This window comes from Sinocyclocheilus anshuiensis, unplaced genomic scaffold (genome assembly GCF_001515605.1).
Source record: "Sinocyclocheilus anshuiensis isolate Anshui unplaced genomic scaffold, SAMN03320099.WGS_v1.1 scaffold990, whole genome shotgun sequence".
NCBI classification, from domain to species: Eukaryota; Metazoa; Chordata; class Actinopteri; order Cypriniformes; family Cyprinidae; genus Sinocyclocheilus; species Sinocyclocheilus anshuiensis.
This window is the reverse complement of record NW_015539926.1, coordinates 1,597,908-1,616,416: the sequence shown is the minus strand read 5'-3', so window position 1 is coordinate 1,616,416 and position 18,509 is coordinate 1,597,908. Positions and strand designations below refer to the sequence as shown.

Below are 18,509 nucleotides of genomic sequence, written 5' to 3'. Positions count from 1 at the left end.
ATTTTTTTAAATGGAAATGTCCTAGCCTTATGAGCAGTTCATTTATGCTAATCGACGGACTGTTATGTTAATAAGTTCCGTCATTCGGTTGTGTTTTAGGCTTGGCGTGATAGACGGTGCTGACGGTGATACCGTTGTTAAGCTGCAACACTGGTTACGTCACTTGCCCACCGTGGCACCGACCCCCGCCGTCGTTTTGATTTTTTTTTATAGTCATAAAAATCTTTTAGTTCAGTAAAAGAACAGACACTACAATTAAAAACTGAATGCAGCTGCTCAATGCAGCGTGCCAAACGACAGTCGCATCACAGATCCGATTTCATTTATCCAGTGAGGAGAGTGAGTTGAGCTGACTGACAGGAAGAGTGGGGTGAGACAGACAAGACGATCGCGGATTATTTATACATGTTTACTCATTTCCAGTTTTATATACCTATTTAAACTTTATGTAAGTTATTTGTTATTTTATATTAGGCATAGCCTGCCCTATAGCATGGTGTATTTTTATTCGTTTTGTTAATAAAAGTTCTATGTTTTATAGGCTAAAGTGAGTTTGACGTTGCATTTTGTTGTTGCATTCAAGCAATTGACGCCGAATTGACGCTAATTCGCTTTGAAGCTATTTAAAAGTGAAGGAAAGCGAGGAAAAGAGGGAAAATTCAAACGAAGTAAAAACGAACAATTGCTTTACGCCAAATTGCTGCTATTTGAAAGTGAAAATAAAAAGCGCACACTGCTTTTACAAGCTATTTAAAAGCAAAGGAAAGCGAGGAAAAGAGGGAATGCCCCTGCCCCCCACGATGATACTGGTATTATCGGTGTTGTCACAAGTCGATTAACCGGTGGCAAAATTTCCTCACCGTCACAACCTTATTGTGTTTATTATATTAATATGTTTCAGCACGTTACAATCATTATATGGCTTGAGTTAAGGTAGCCTATCTTCTGAATTAAACAGTTTATCACACAGATTGAAAGTGTGAATCCCGTCTCTCTCCCTCTCTCTCAGTTTATGGGTGTTTGTGCGTGCATGTGGGGGAGGGGTGCGATTTTCGAATAATACCCTGTGATTATCGAATATTATTTTTGCTTGGAATGCCCATCCCTAGCATTTTTCCACCCGTCCCACAATTCCTAAAGCACTTTCATTGTCAGACTATCGGGCTTCTGCTTTGCTGTTGCTATTTCTGTTCCTCTTTTCATACTGTTCTTCTGTGTTTATTTTGGTTCAAGGTTGGACAGGAGATTGAGGTCAGACCAGGTATTGTTTCTAAGGACCATGAAGGGAAACTAATGTGCAAACCTATCTTCTCCAAAATTGTCTCCCTGTTTGCCGAACACAATGACCTCCAATATGCTGCTCCTGGTGGCCTTATTGGTATGCAGACTTACACATTACTGCAGTCTTGTAATTGTGTGTGTTATTGTAACATTATTTAATGTTTGTTACGCACATTCTTTGTTGCAGGTGTTGGCACCAAGATTGACCCTACACTGTGCAGAGCAGATCGTATGGTGGGCCAGGTCCTCGGCGCTGTGGGGGCTCTTCCTGAGATCTTCACAGAGCTTGAGATCTCCTACTTCCTTTTAAGAAGGCTGCTTGGTGTGCGCACTGAGGGTGACAAGAAGGCAGCCAAGGTAAAGATTTTATAGTAGTATTATCAAAACAAATGTTAACTGTTTGTTTTTCAACATCCTTATGAATGATACATTTTTTATTTTAGGCAATTCCTCACATCGAAATTAGTTTTGTTTCATGTAGTCCACTCTAAAAGGTGTAGTTCACTTCCAGAACAAAAATTTACAGATAATGTACTGACCCCCTTGTCATCCAAGATGTTCATGTCTTTATTTCTTCAGTTGTAAAGAAATTGTTTTTGAGGAAAACATTTCAGGAATTATCTCCATATAATGGACTTCTATGGTGCCCACGAGTTTGAACTTCCAAAATGCAGTTGCAATGCAGAAGAAGGGTCTTATCTAGCGAAACGATTGGTCACCAAAGTTTAGTGGACAAATTACTCTGCCTCCATCTCAGGATGTGCTGCCTGTCTCTTCAATGCCTATTTCTTCCACACCTGCTACTACAGGGCTATTAGAGAGACAACATTTGCAGCCTTCTAATCCATGTTCCCCTGTTAGACCTTCCTTTCGTCCCTCAGATAACCTCAGGTCACAATCTGTAGTGGATCCTAATGTAATGGGTGCAGGCTTGACTCAGCAACGTAATGGTCCTCCATGGCTATCTTCAGTCAGTCATTATCAAATGAATACAGGTTTTTATTCCAGTGATCAACAAGTAGGAAGGGATCAAAGCCTTTTTCCATCTGATCAAATGCAGGGAAATGCATTTTGTATGCCCGGTCTTCCATGGATGCCTCCAAGTTGGCCGTTTTCTTTCCAAGTGGAGGATTAAGGCCTCCATACCTGCCTGATTTTCCTTATCCAGTATTATATCCATCTTATGGCCAACATGCTCCACTTAATTGTGATCCTTCAAGAGTTGCAACATTGCCTCCTAGAGATCTATCAGCTGGATTTCCCTATTCATCTCTTGGTAATCCTCATCAAATTTCCTTGCAACATCAAACTAGAACAGTTATGGAGCAGCAAGCTAATCCTTCCATTATGTCTATACCGAATCCTTTGACCTCCAGAGATATCACTGCTTCAGCACCTCAAGAGCAGCAAAGAGATATGAATCAAACATCTGCACTTTCTCCAACTGGAATACAAATGATAGTACCTGGTCAGCATATGTCTATTCCAGCAGCCGTGACTGTGCCCCACACAGTGATGCCTGCTTTACAGCCCTCCAGGTCAGCCCTTATTGAAAGACTTTCATTTCCATATTTAAAGAGTGATGACCCCCATGAGTTTGCCATGTTGCCCCCAGAAGAAACTGAGCAATACAAGTATCATATTCTTCTGGATCATTTGAAGTTTGATGCAGCCCGACATTTAGCCTTGGCTTATGCCCATCATTCCCAGCCTTATACTACTGCATTGAAGGCTCTTCAGAAAAGGTATGGTCAACCACATCAGTTGGTGCTTCGAGAGATTGCTGCTATTAAGAATTTGCCAGCTGTACATTCAGGAGATCCTGTTGGGTTTGGTCAATTTGCTGTACGAGTTCAAGTTCTTGTTGGCATGCTTCAGTCCTGGGATCATGGAAGATCAAAAGAGTTATCCTGTGCATCACATGTCCATCAATTGCTTAGTAAGCTACCAGCACAGCAGGTCACCAGTTTTGCAAGATATGCTAAAACCACTCGACCAGATGAGCCCTATGACTTGGTTAATTTCTCTGTTTGATTGGAAGAGAAATCAGAATGTCGGAATTTAGATATCAAAGTGTTTGAACAATCTAAAGGTGTGAAGTTTCAGACAAGAGAAGGGAGGCCTACCACGTTTCAATTTCAAACAGCTGCTTTCCTACATGAGGTGAGTCCAGAAGTGAACCTACCCACTAAGAGAAAGAAAATTGAACTACTAACAGTGAAATTATCAGATCACAGGAAAGGAATGAGGGCTGTAAACCATCTTGTGCATACTGTTGCAGTACTGATCACCATCTTAGTCATTGTCCTGAATTCCAGAGCTTTGATACAGTAGCCAAACGGAAATGGATTGCTGACAGTAACCGTTGTTGGAGATGTGGCTGGGCCCATAGATCCTTCAACTGTGACCTGCAAAGAAAATGTCCAGTGTGTCAGAATCGTCACTTAGGAATACTGCATGAAGTGAATGCACACAAACCTGATTCTGGGATATTTTATTTGAGCAGACCAAGTTGTCTTAACGCTGTTCTTCTGAAAATCGTGAAGGTAATTTTGAGCCACCAAGGAAAGACTCTGGAGACATATGCCATATTAGATGATGGTTCAGAAAGAACCATGTTTATGTCTTCGGCTGCAGAGAGTTTAGGTCTTCATGGGGCAGCAGAATCATTGGTCCTTCGAACCATTCGGCAAGGCACAGAGAAAATTGATGGTGCTACTGTTTCCTTTTCAATTTCACCAGCTTTCCATAAGCAGAGTAATTACCAAATACGAGGAGCCTTTACTGCTCAAATGCTTGATTTGCCTGAACAGACTTCCCCAGTGCAGATCCTCCAGCGACGCTATCAACATCTAAGAGGCCTCCCTCTGGTGGAGTTTCAGAAGGTTAAACCTATGTTACTAGTGGGAGCTGAGCATCCTCACCTTCTTTGTTCCAAAGAGCGAGTACGTTTCGGTCCTCCTGGAAGTCCAGCTGCTTTGCATACTCGCGTGGGGTGGACACTGCAGGGACCTACTTATTTGGGTGAGAAGACTACTTTTATAACACTGTGTTTCTTCCAAGCTTCCCTCTCCATGGATCAGTTGCACAAGGATGTGAAGAAGTTATGGCAAGTTGATGTATGTCTTTTCTCTCAGACTCCTAAGCCTGCTCAGCCTTTGCACATTGCCTCCATTTCTGCTGGTGCAGAGAAGCCTGCTCAGCCCTTGCACATTGTCTCCGTCCCTGTTGGTGCAGAGAAGCCGGCTCAGCACTTGCACATTGTCTCCGTTCCCATTATATTAGAGAAGTTGGCTCAGCCTTTGCATGTATCTGCTGGTACAGATGGCTCAGTGTCTTTCACAAGAGGGAAATTAATCAAGGTTCTGTCCTCTGTTTCTGCTGCTTGGCCCTTTGAACTCTCTCTATTTGCTATGCTGCCCATGGCGCTTTGTTCAGTCCTGTTTGCTCTGTTCCAGTTCATCACCAGTTTGTGATCAACTTAATCTTAGTCGTGCTGTTGGAGCCTTGTTTTACCTCTGGGATTCTATTAGAGCAGTTGACATTTCTATTTCCTTCTACAACCTTGCCAGTACCATGGCCTCCACCTTTTCCAGGAGTTCTGTTATGGCCTGTATTGTCATCTGCAACTGTTTTGTTGAAGTTGTGTGTTTATCTAGTATCCTGTTGGGGCAGTATTGGATGGCTCCCTTTGTCTAGTGTCTCCCCAGAGTCATGTTTTTCCACGTTTACATGTATTTATAATGATTTATCTCTATCTAATGTATTGTTAAAGTAGGTACCCTTTATTCAGTTCCTCACATACAAATCTTGACTTTACCATTCATTGTTAGAGTTGGGAAATTGTGGGAACTTTTATGGTTAATGGTAATTTAGTAATATTCTGCTAAATTACAATGGGTTAAAATGGCTGTAGTTTTTGTGAATGAAACATGTAAATTGTATAGTCTGTTGTAAAATGAATTGGTATTATGAATTTTCTTGTATGCAAATGTTAATAAAGCGGCTGTAGAAAATTCTGCTGTGTTCTGATTGGTTGACTGAGTCCTGATAAGAACACCTGTGGCCTCTTACTAATTAAGCCTCAGTCGCAATGGGCCTGTTTACACCTGGTCACTTCATGCGTTTTTTCTTATCGTATAGCTATCCGATCGTGTAAATACCCTCCGAAACGCATTCGAGACAGATATAAATCCGATCGCTCAAACCACTTCAGGAGGTGGTCTGGGCCGCATTCCAGACGAAACTGGACAAGTGTAAATGCATCTGGTTGTTGAAACCACATATGTACATTTTACTCCTCCCAAAATGTTAAGATAATAAACGTGTGAGAGCGTGTTATAGGCTATATGACATTATATGACTGCGCTAATACAACACGCATAACCTCGGGCGAGTAGCTGAGTATCTCTTCAGCAAGCCGACGCGCAAACTGCCGCGAATGAAACTAAGACGCAGACGGTCAACACACAATCATCTTCATTAAAAGTAGTAAGACAAACTTATCTTTCCAGCGCTGATGCCGCGCGCTCTCCTATTGCGGTCTTTGGTCTTGAAATGAGCTGATCATTAATAAAATGCAGCGCTTATCTTTTGATTTAGTTTACGTGAACTCCGTTCAATTTAAATATAGCGCGGGAATTGAAGATCGGATTTATATCCGTTTTGCGACGACACATTTATGTGACCAAGTGTAAATGGAAACGTTTGAACAAATCCGATAGATATCCGATCAGCAAAAACGCATGAAATGACCAGGTGTAAACAGGCCCAATGTGTTTGTGTGTGAAAAGCCGTGTCTTTATGCAAACATGGCCTGTGTGGAATTATTGAGTGATTAATTTATGCAAGTTCACCATTGCTTGTTTCCTTGATTATGTATGTGATTGTTTATACTAATTGTTTTTGGTTTATCAGAAACCAACAATTACCAGCACTTGTTACCATGGAAATGTCTACTCTTACATGTTGAGAAAATAAACTGGAAACATGAGATTGATGACTGAATGAGTTTTAATGGACTTACCATTCCGGCAGCAATAGCCAAACCAGCCTAATATATTCCTTCCAATTTTTTACAATGGGTATATTTGTAGCGATAGCCAACACTACATTGTATGGGTCAAAATTCTCCATTTTTCTTTTAAGCCAAAAATCATTAGGATGTTAAGTAAAGATCATGTTCCATGAAGATATATTGTAAATTTTCTACCGTAAATATATAAAAAAAAAACATTTTTTGATTAGTAATGTGCATTGCTAAGAACTTCATTTGGACTACTTTAAATGCGATTACAAAAATTTCAGATGATGTATAAATCTCAATTTTTAAAAATGTACCCTTATGACTGGGTTTGTTGCCAGGGTCACATATTACGTAAACACAGACTTTTATTTTGAATATAATTCATCACAATTAATTGATTTGACAGCACTAATAAGCATTCTGATTTCACTGTATTTTTGTCCTATTTTGAATACTATTAGTTTTTGATTTTCATACTAATTTGGCCAACAGGTTCAGAAGCTGTCGAAGAATGAGGTGCTGATGGTAAACATTGGCTCGCTGTCGACAGGAGGCCGTGTGAGTGCAGTGAAAGCTGATTTGGCCAAGATTGTGCTCACTAACCCTGTGTGCACAGAGGTGGGGGAGAAGATCGCCTTGAGTCGCAGAGTGGAGAAACATTGGCGGTGAGCACATTTTTGTTCAGCTGTTTGTTCTGTGCAATAATATGCATCAATGAATCATGCACAATTAGATCAGAAACTTGTTTTATATATTTTTCACTCCATGAATGCAGTTTGTACAGTCATTGACTTGTTTTTCTCTTCACTAGTTTGATTGGATGGGGTCAGATCAGGAGAGGGGTGACCATCACACCCACAGTCGACGATGATTGAGGAGTAACCACATTCTTTCAATGGCTCGCACTGTCTCTCTGCCGGACATAATTAAATCATTTTCACACACACTCGTGCACAGGCCAGCGCGTTTCGTTGTCAGCGCAGAGTGAAGGGAAAGGCTCTTTTTGATAGGAACGCACTGGCCCTGTATTTTAAGATGTTCACCATCCTCTGTGGAAGGATTGGTGTCATTTATATGAGAAATGCAATGAAAACAATATTCCTTGGCTTGACAAAGATATTGTCAACATCTTTCAGTGATGACTAATAAAAACCTTTTGGATCCAACTGTTTGTGTGCTTTGTTTTCTGAAAATGGTGCTTCATTTCAACCACTACAATTACTATTAAACTACTTTTAAAACCTTATTCTCAAGAATAAAAGCAATGTAGTTGTAAAAATGCTCCAAAGATCTTATTGCAGTATGGCATGTGGGGTTATTAATAGCACCCAAAGCCATTTGAGAGTGTGGGGTGAGGCATTGAGTCAGTAAGTAATTATTATTTATAAGTGGGGGGTACGGGTCCACAACAGATTGATGGTTTCTACACCTTTGATTAAACTTAAAATATCCTGAACAAATGTTGTATATTAAAAGTATGAAGAAGGTAATCTATAAGCATGTAGTAAAATATTTTTGAGGCTTTTGAATGAGTAGCAGTTGTGTCCTAACGGTTTGGCTGCATTATACCTTGTATTAATAACCTCATTTATAGTATTTAATGGTGTGAGGAGAACATTAAACTCGATCTTATTATCTCTAACCAACCACATTGCTTAGCTAAGTCTTGAGTATTAAATTCAAGTATTAATATTATCGTTATATTTCTTGTATGCTGTCGTGTTATTATTTTTAATTTATATTGTTATGTATATTTTTTAATGTATGTTAATAGTTATGTTTATAAAATATGCTGGCCTGTACCTAATGTTAACTGACATGTTCAAGCGTCTTGATAAAAAAAAAAGACAAGAATAAAAACGTCAAACCATTAGGTCAGTAACCGTATACGCACTGAACTGTGTAAATGTGCTACTCTGCAAATATTTTCAACCAAAACAATTTTCCTAATAAGCCTTTATGGTCATTAAACCATTTCCTATGCATAAATCCATAACTGGCTAATATCCCGAGCTCGCTAATCATTCCGCATCATACGCCTTTGACGCCACCACAAAATAAAGCCCACAAATACTCCCTCACACGCGACTTCCAAAGCGCTAAACAAAAGCAGAATCATTCGTTTGGTTTTACTCAATACAAACTAGTTTTAAAATCGCCAACGCGCAGAGAAAATACAGTTTGCGGGCCTGCCAAAAGAGCCGGACTGCGGCAACCTGTCTGAGACTCCTTCCGCATTTTCCTGCGGCTCCGAGGCAGTGACGTGTGCCTCTGAAGGCGGCGTAATCTCCGGCGGAGCTGGAGGCTGCAGCGCCGCGGAGCGCATCAGACTCGGCCCCTCCCCTCCGCGCTCCGCGGCGGCCCGCCCTGCTCACACAAGAGCCCCGTCTGCGCTCTGCCCGAGTCTGGGGGTGGGAGACGGAAACCCGTACGGCCTTGGAAACAAAAAAAAAAACACAAAAAGGTAGGCCGCTGTGTTTAACAGAATATGAACGTTCATATTTGTTAGATTAGCATCTGATGCGATATCTTGGAGTGTGAGTGAAATACGTGTTTATCTGTTTGAGAGATTAACGTCGTTGCAATGGCGCGTAGGCCTTTGTTAGCAGCGAGTCGCGGCCTTCAGAGGCCTAAAGTAGGCCGCGGAGACGAGACTCTCAAGACGCGCGTGATTGATTCATAAGCTACTACACATTTACTTCATGTTTAGATGCATTACGCAAACTGTAACTGTGTTGCAGGTCATATTAAGTGTAAATGTGCGGACACTTAAGTATATATTTTTTAGATTTTATGTATTATTTTTATTTATTCAAAATGGCGATGATCGCGAAAGGGGGCGTGTCTGGTTATTTATATCAGTGGGCGGGGCATTGTGCTACGCCCTTCTGACTGACACAGAAGCGTCAACACTGCATTACAGTATCAGATTATGGGATTCATGGAAGCCTGTTTGCCTTACAGCTGCTGTACTAAAAGTATAATCAGGTCATTCCTATTGTATAGTTATTTTTTTAGCTCAGTAGCTTGGAAAATAAATCTGCTTGTGTTGTAATTTAAAGTATTTCTACCCAAGAGTGTACTAGACTTTCAGAAATATTCACTGGTCGTGATCAGGTACTTAGATGTATTAATAGTTTGATTATTTAAAAAAAATGTTCAATTCCATTATAAATAATTTATTTTATGTGTTTTTTATGCAATATAAAGTTACATATTATAATTATTTTCATGTTATGGCCTATAACTGATATAAACATTGATAATTATTAACATTCTACACAATTTTGTCAAAATAAAATAAAACTAGTGCTGTCAAACGATTAATCGCATCCAAAATAAAAGTTTTTGTTTACTTAATATATGTGTGTGTACTGTGTATTAATTATGTATATATAAATACACACACCTATGGTATATATTTTGAACATATTTACATGTATATATTTATATTAATACAATTTATATCTAAATATATTTAATATATAAACAATATATTTTTCTTAAATATATACATGCATGTGTGTGTATTTATATATACATAACAAATATACACAGTTCAAACACATTATGTAAACGATCTTATTTTGGATGCGATTAATCAATTGATCGCACTAAAAAACAATACTAACTAAAATACTAGTGAATTTCGGCATCACAATATTATGATGCATAGTATGAACTAGGACAGATATTAATTTTGAGATATGCTAAAGCTTACATTTAACCATGTTGTTAAATTTAAACTAAATGATTTATCATTCTACTTATATTTATTCTAATTATATTTATTATTTTATGCAATATATCAAGACATATATGTGATTGGGATATAAAAATGTTCTGCATAACCAGAATCAATTGAATAAACTGGAATAAATTGCTTTAGTGATGGGAAGGAACTAAATATTAATATTTAACCTGGTATTTTATCACTTTTTTTTCAGATGTTTTAGTAAAGCAATAAGCCCTGTGAAGCCGTGATTTACAGTGAATTTATATCAAAAAGTGAATTTTGTGTTTGTTTCACAAAATAAAGTGTAATGATATTAATAAAAACATTATTCTTCCGCCAAACAATGTAGTTCCTCAGAAACGGTTGTGGTTCCAACAAAGTGGTTGCCGAGCAACACACAAATGTAAACAAAGGTGTATGTTTGTAGAGTAATTTACAACAGCGTCAAAGTTCGAACTTGGCTCAACCAATCACACTCTTAGAAGAAAAGGTTCTATATAGAACCTTAAACGTTTCTATCAGGCGCTTCATATATGGAACCCCTAAAAGGTTCCATATAGAACCCTTTTTAAGGGTTCAGTCAAAAGAACCCTTTAGGGTTCTTTGTAGCCTGGAAAAAGGTTCTATATAGAACCCTTTAGGGGTTCCCATCATGGGATTATTCTTTGGATTGAATTTTTGTTTTATTTTAATGACATTTTAAGACTTAAACAGCCCATATAGCTACTTTATTACTAGAAAACTGAAATAAGCATAACACATCAAGGTGTTGTGTGATCATTTAAGACACTTTTATTAGCGTTTACAATGACAAGCAATATACAGCAATTCATAGTGCAACAGTTACAGGGATTAACATAAATTCATTTTTCTTTATTCATTCATACTTTTTTATTATTTTTACCTCTAAAATAGCAATAGCGTGTACCTATTAATAAATAGATAAAACTGTCCAGATTGCTATACACTGCTAGTACACATGTATTTCTACCTGATCAGTTTGTTGGTATAAATTAATAGTTTGATTCAGTGATAGTAGACAAGTAAAACCAGTTAATTTAGATGTTAGGCATTTTTTCAGTGTACAGGATCACGTGGCAATTATTTTCTATTAAAACTTGAAAGTGCAGACGTACATTTTCTGTTTATTTTCTTCGGAATAAAGGTGTGTCAACATAAAATTGAAATAAAAACACAAATACAATGTAGTATAATAATTTTAAATAGCCTAATGTGTAAACATACATAAAGCGTGGTTTAGCCCAAAGAACCCTTTTTTGCCAAAAAGGGTTCTTTCTCCTTATATAGAACCTTTTTGGCATAAAGGGTTCTTTGGAGTTGAGTAAAGAACCCTAGGGTTCTATATAGAACCCCAAAGAACCCTTTTTTTTAAGAGTGCAGAATCAAGGACCGGAACTATCAGTTTTATAGTCATCTTTTTAATATCCTAACATGTATTGTTTAAACCTATTGCAAGACAATTCTGACAACGTATTATATAATTCTGATTTTATGCTGTGAATCTTACACAAATTAGACTTTCATGTTCGTATTGTGTTGATGGTTTTATTTCCTTTTCCATGTTGTTCCTGTAGGTCTTATATTATGCAGATGATCGGCGGAGGCTATGGATGAAGATGTAACGGCTCTCTCTCTCCAATCCCATGAGCCCAAGATCATATTCCATGGGACAGGTAAACAAACAACGACTGATGAAGCCTCTCAGATTGTTGTTTTATGAGTGTAAAGATATTTATGTGTGAACTTTATGGTTTCTTCTACATGAAGAGGGTGATGGAGAAGAAGACGAGGTGGTGGTAGAACTGCAGGAGTCGGTTCTGGTGTCTGACGTGGAGGATGAGAAGATCGCGGTGCACGGCCTCGCCCATGAGCTGGTCATCCAGGAAGCTATCGAGGATGTGGTGGCGGAGTACGTGCCATGCACAGATGAAGACGAAGAGCTTGGCACCATTGCTGTGGAGACCTGTGTGATGTCACCCGATGATGTGGCTCTGGAGGAGGAAGGACTGCAGGTTGATGTGGTGACTGACGCTCAGGTACAGGAGGATCCTGACACCTGTGGAGACTACCTCATGATCTCTTGTGAGTGGCTTCAGCCAATCAGAATAGAGCATTTGTTGGAAAGGATCTGTGGATATTAATGACTCATTGTTCAGAAAGTTTCTGTGTTGCTTGACAACAGTAAACAGTCTATGTTTAAGGCGCAGCTACATGCACTGTTGTTCGGCACTTTTTTGTAAGCGAAATCCAGTCATTTCAAAGGGAAGCCCAAATGATGGCAAAAGGTTTCCTCTCATAAATTTCACAACGGATTCAAGTTTATCCATTTAATTTGCTGTGTTGACCAACAGAAAGCTGCTTAGTTCGTAAGTGACCTCTGTGCTTCATGCATCGCAACACTATTGACTATAGACAATAGATCTTTGTTTGTCCTCGAAATGTCGCCCAAATTTTGCTGTGACGCACCTTACTGTATTACTTGTTGAAAGACTTTTTTTTCTGATCATCATTATTATTATTATTATTATTATTTGAGATGCAGAATATATTGGTACCATATCAGTTATTGCCCTTTTTTTATTATTATTATTTTTTTTTTTTTTTTTTTTTTTAATTCAGATATTCCATATCTATATATATATCCAGATATACCATATATTTAATGGTATATTCATTTATGTTATACATTAGATATTAATTTCATTAATATTAATTATATAACTGTGCATGCTTATTTGCTCTAGTTTTACATTTAGATTATATTTGCCATCATCTAAAGCTCACTTGAAGTTAATTTTTAAAAACGAGTAATTTAATAACACTGTTAAATCTAAACGATAGCAAATTTCCATACCATACATTATATTACAATATTGTGATGACTAAATTCACTTTATCATGTATCACTAAAAATAACTGATTGTAGTTGTTAATGTTTTTAGATTTAATTTGTTTAGATAAAGTAGTATAGAATTTTAATATCAATATTTATCAGTTATTGGTCATAATATCAAAATAATTATCAGAATATTCATGGCATAAACAAACAAAAAAAACTATTGCAAGATATATACTTACATTTACATACAGAGTTGCAAGAAAAAAAGTCAGAATTGTAAGATAAAATGTTGCAATCACCTTTTTTATTTTTTATTCATCCTGTAGCAGACTACTATTATTGCTGAAGTTAATGATTTATTAAACACAAGTGCTTTTTATTATATTACTGTTGCTGCGGTTTAAAGCTTCCACTTGTGTTGAACATGTGGCAAACATAAAGCATGATTTGTTTGCTTTATTCTTTACACCATTTAATGATGCGGTGTTATTCTTTACCCCATTTAATGATGCAGTGTGCAAGAACATGGATGTTGCTTGTTGGTCACCATCTGTTTGTCTTGATTTTATTTCAGTGGATGAGGCTGGAAAGGTGGTTTCTGATGAGGATGCTAAAGTTACTATTGAGGGCACTTTAGAAGACCCAGAGGATGTGGAGAAGGATGATGAGGGTCAAGAGGTCATCAAAGTGTACATCATCAAGGCTCACCCAGAGGAGGAAGACTTGGGTATGTTTGAACTTTCTTTAAGTCTGCAGCACGATGCTGAACTTCATTAAAGAGTTTTTCAAACACATTTTATTTTAGTGTGTATACAGTGCCCTCCACTAATATTAGCACCCTTGGTAAATATGAACAAAAGCGGCTGTGAAAATAAATCTGCATCTTGATCTTTTTGAGCTTTCATTGAAAAAATTCACAAAAATTCTAACCTTTCATTGAAGTAAAACAATTGAAAGTGAGGGGAAAATCTCATGATGAAATAAATGTTTTTCTCCAATGCATGTTGGCCACAATTATTGGCACCCCTAGATATTCTTATGAGTAAAATATCTCTGAAGTATATTCCTATTCCTATTTAAATTTTTTAGCTCACCAGGGTGACTAGGAGCATGAAATTCTCCAGCCATGACTTCCTGTTCCACAGAATTATAAATATGAGGAACACAAAGGCCAAATTCCCTTAATCATCCATCACAAGGAGTAAAACCAAAGAATATAGTTCTGATGTACTGAACAAGATTGTTGAGCTTCACAAAATAGAAAGTGGCTGTAAGAAAACAGCTAAAGTATAGAAAATCCCCATTTCCACCATCAGGGCAATAATTAAGAAGTTTCAGTCAACTAAAGATGTTACAAATCTGCCTGGAAGAGGACATGTGTCTATATCGTCCTAATGCATGGTGAGGAGGAAAGTTTGAGTGGCCAAAGACTCTCCAAGGATCACAGCTGGAGAATTGCAGAGATTAGTTGAATCTTGGGGTCAGAAAGCCTAAAAAAATATATCAAACAGCCCCTACATCACCACATGTTGTTCAAATGGGTTTCAAGAAAAAAACTCCTGGCTCATCCAAAAACAAACTCTAGCATATTCAGTTGTCAGGCACGACTGGAACTTCACATGGCATTGACTTCTATGGTCAGATGAAACTAAAAAATAACTTTTTAACAGTAAACACTGTTAAACATTGTTAGTTCACCCAAAAATGAAAATTAGGCTGCGTTTTACTCACGCCCGAGGCATCCTAGGTGTATATGACTTTCCTCTTTCAGACAAATACACTTGGAGTTAAAAATGTCCTGGCTCTTCCAAGCTTTATAATGGCAGTGAATGGGTGTTGAGATTTTGAAGCCCAAAAAAGTCGGGGGGGGAACAAAGGCCTCCTGTAGCGAATCGATGCATTTTTTTAAGAAAAATATCCATATTCAAAACATAATAATCACTTTAACCTAGCTTGCGCCAACAGTTGTACACAGAAGCAGCTCCGGGAGGATGATGTAAGATGTCGGCATTGCGCATGCGCTGATGAGTCTCCTGAAAACCAACGTTTGTTTACAGGATCAAAAGAAGCAAAGTTTCCTTACTTTAGCAAAGGAAAACCAGTCTCCTCTTGGCTTGTATCGAAATCCTCCGACATTCTTCTTTACAAATCCTTTGTTTTGTACTTCTAATTCTTGACCGTGGTTTTGTTTTGATCTCTCCGCTGCGGTTCCGCGTCCGTCACTTCTGAGCGGCGCATGCGCAAAGCCGACCTCATACGTCATTCCCCCATAACAGCTTCTGTGTACAACAGTGAGCGCAAGCTATCAAGTGATTATTACGTTTTGAATATGGATATTTTTCTTACAAAAAAGCATCAATTCGCTACAGAAGGCCTTTGTTCACCCCAACAAAACAGTAGCTGATTCAGAAGCGCCAGATTGTCATAGCAAAGTCAGAATTACCTCCTCTCCTAGGTTCACGAAACGGTCGTCCATAAAATGCATTGCTGTTCTGTTGTAAGTAATCTTAAAGATTCCTAAATCCATCTACTTTCGGAAGGCCAAATAAAGTGCTTTTGCTTTCGCCTAGAAACACACAGCGTCTCCCTGACATGGCTGCTTCAACACTAACTGCGGTTACTGAAACCACGCCTTCTTTCTTTGCGTGCACATTTGGGCGGCATTATGCAAATATTTCCACATAGTGAGGTAGATATGTGGGGGCGTGTTAGAACGAGCCGTTTTAGGGGGCGTGGCAGAGTCTTAACTTGGATAAAGAATATCTCTTTGGTTTTGAGACTTTAGTCTTTGCAACTTCAGGGGTCTTATCTATGCACAATCAGCTTGTAACACTCCAAAGAGAAAGGAAAACTTGAAATCGCATCATATGACCCCTTTTAACTTCTTTTGGACTGAAGCAATGCAACACCCGCTGACTGCAATGATAGAGCTTGAAAGATCAAAGACAATTTTTAATATAACTCCGACTGGATTCGTCTCAGGGGTGAGTAAAACACAGCCTAATTTTCATTTTTGGGTGAACTAACCCTTTAAGATGTGTTTAGTACAAACAGGGATAAAAAGTACAGATTTATTTTCACAGCCACCTTTGCTCATATTTACCAAGGGTGCCAATATTAGTGGAGGGCACTGTATATATTTGGGGTTTATAGATTTATGGATAATTTACAGGAGGCACTGTTGACATAGAAGACACTGAGCTTGATGTAGATGAAACCGTGGAGCTGGTGGATCCCTCTGGAATGCCGATAAGAGAAAAGATGGTGTACATGTCAATGGGTGAAGCTAGTCAAAACCAGGATGACATCAGTGAGTCCCGTTACTGTCGGTTTATTGTGAAAGTGTTTTCTCCAAATGATACTATGGGTTTTTCCTCAAACAGATGTGGTTAAAATCACAGATGAGGTCTACATGGAAGTGGTGGTGGGGGGTGAGGACCCCGGAAATGTTCAGCGGACAATTGACAATGCATCGCTCTGCAAAGACTTCATGCCTGTGGCTTGGGCAGCTGCTTACAGTTAGTCAAACACATACACATTTTTTGGTTATATTCAAAAGTTGCATTGTGCAGTTTTTTCCACAATCAATAATTTGTGCAGTTAATTATAAAGAAATATGCACGTGTCCTATTATTCTCCTAAATTGTGTCTCCTAAATTATTTGTACATAAGCTAATAAGGAATGCAATCTTTTTCAATTCATTTGAGTAATTTGATGATAATTTATTTTAACTGATAAATTGACAGGCTTCCTAATAGACTTAGAGTCTTTATGCCAACAACCAAATTCGTCACTGAGATGAGTTGTAGTTTATTAATCGAACACTTTGTAATCCACATATCTCTTTAATTTGCAGTACAAGATAGCTTCTCATTATAACCTTTAAATATGGTGTAATGTCTGTCAGGTGGGGAGGAGAGTGAAAGCTGTGAGAACAGGAATGGAGCAGCAAGTGCTTTACTGCACGTTGATGAGTCTGATATGATCGAAAGACTCGGTCGTCAGCGAAGCAAGAACAAGAGCAAGAAACGCTCTGAACTTCGTCACGTTCAGACAGGTACATCTCTTCATTTTAATTATCAGTGTTTGTTACATTTTCTTGGATTTAATTATATCACATTTTATGTAACATTTTAAATGTATATATTTTAAACATAAAACATTTTATTTCATTAAATATTATTACCATTCGAAAGGTTAGTACATTTTTTTTATTAAAGAAATTAATTTAACTTTTAATATTTTTAATAACTTTTAATACATACAGTTACAGTACATTGTTGCAAAAGATTTGTATTTAAAATAAATGTTGTTTTTAACTGGCTGCTGAAAATTCAGCTTTGCTATCATAATAAATTACATTTTAAAATAGAATACAGATTTGCTCAATTTGTGATAATTTCATAATATTACTGTTTTTACTGTATTTTTGATTAAATAAATGCAGCTTCGGTGAGTAGAAGAGACTTAGGCCCAATCCCAATTCTATTTTAAACCCCTTCCCTTGTCCCTTGAAACAGAGTGGCCACCACTGTCAAATGGGACACCACTACTACACCATTACATGTCATCATACGTCGTCTAGCTTCCATGGTCTGTCTGAATACTGGTGTGCATTAGAGCCGTTAAATTACCGTTCTGTAAGTCCGCGTGAACCGGAAGTTGGCGTCTTTATTTCAGTATGATGACGTATTTCCAACTGAAACGGAATATTGAATAGAGGGCGGGGTTTTATTTTTGCGCTCCTCTCATCTCTCACTCGCAGCAAACTAATTGTCAGAGGGGCATGGTTAAATATATTCTGCTCAAGCCATCAAACTGATGTCATCAGAGAAGGACTGCCATTCCAGAGCAGACGCAAATGATCAGATTTTGATTAAAGATTACCAAAACAAACTTTTTCAGTGGATTAACTCGCATGCATTAATTGTTCACCTTATGACTAACAATGTGCGCTAGCAAAATAAATATTGTACATTTTAATTTCATGCAGACTTTAATGCTCTGCTTATATTGAGACACACACATATATATATATATATATATATACAGTGGGTACAGAAAGTATTCAGACAGAGGATAAAATCACTGCTTTTGAAGTAAACTCACTCATTGTAGAGAGAGATGCAAATAATCACACGCAACTTTTTCATCTCTCTCTCAAAATGGCCGTATTTGAGAAAAAAGTTTAGCGATTTCTAATTCTTGGGGGAACTAGCCCTCATCAGTGTCTATGTTGGTTACAGCCCTGACCAGACATGAAAATAAATGTGTCGTGGGACTATCGTGCAGTCAGTTAATGGTTTAACGTTAGCAAACTTCAGCGAGATCTATATATATATATATATATATATATATATGTATACACCTGTGTGTGTGCGTGTGTGTGTGTGTGTGTGTTTTTTTTTTTTTGCAAACATTTCTTTGAATAACATTACCTTAAATATTAACACAAGATTGAATGTAACATAAAATAAATGATTACTTTTCATTAAAAAATATTTTTTTAATGCCATAAATGCTTACATTTATGGTGTTCGCTCGGGCAGCCATGTTGCCGGTGTAGCCGGTGCTGAGATAATTCTCATACACCTTAGTTTGAGGT

At 37.8% G+C, this 18,509-nt stretch overlaps 2 protein-coding genes across 4 annotated transcripts in view; both read left to right on the top strand.

Annotated features, from left to right (window-relative positions):
- LOC107686712 (eukaryotic translation initiation factor 2 subunit 3-like) overlaps positions 1–7,470 on the top strand; it is a 16,471-nt gene extending 9,001 nt beyond the window's left edge. For both annotated transcript variants that reach the window (XM_016483817.1, XM_016483818.1), the window contains 4 exons: positions 1,234–1,378; positions 1,469–1,638; positions 6,800–6,972; positions 7,119–7,470. In XM_016483817.1, the coding sequence (XP_016339303.1) occupies positions 1,234–1,378; positions 1,469–1,638; positions 6,800–6,972; positions 7,119–7,182 (552 nt within the window). In that variant the 3' untranslated portion in view covers positions 7,183–7,470. The remainder of the gene's footprint in view (positions 1–1,233; positions 1,379–1,468; positions 1,639–6,799; positions 6,973–7,118) is intronic.
- Positions 7,471–8,310: 840 nt separating this feature from the next.
- Positions 8,311–18,509, top strand: part of LOC107686710 (zinc finger X-chromosomal protein-like) — a 13,154-nt gene continuing 2,955 nt past the window's right edge. Inside the window, exons 1-7 of one of the 2 annotated variants that reach the window (XM_016483812.1) lie at positions 8,311–8,771; positions 11,639–11,737; positions 11,832–12,146; positions 13,478–13,630; positions 16,076–16,213; positions 16,305–16,421; positions 16,812–16,961. In XM_016483812.1, the coding sequence (XP_016339298.1) occupies positions 11,671–11,737; positions 11,832–12,146; positions 13,478–13,630; positions 16,076–16,213; positions 16,305–16,421; positions 16,812–16,961 (940 nt within the window). In that variant the 5' untranslated portion in view covers positions 8,311–8,771; positions 11,639–11,670. Of the gene's footprint in view, positions 8,772–11,638; positions 11,738–11,831; positions 12,147–13,477; positions 13,631–16,075; positions 16,214–16,286; positions 16,422–16,811; positions 16,962–18,509 lie in introns of both variants that reach the window. The other variant, XM_016483811.1, reaches the window with a different exon arrangement.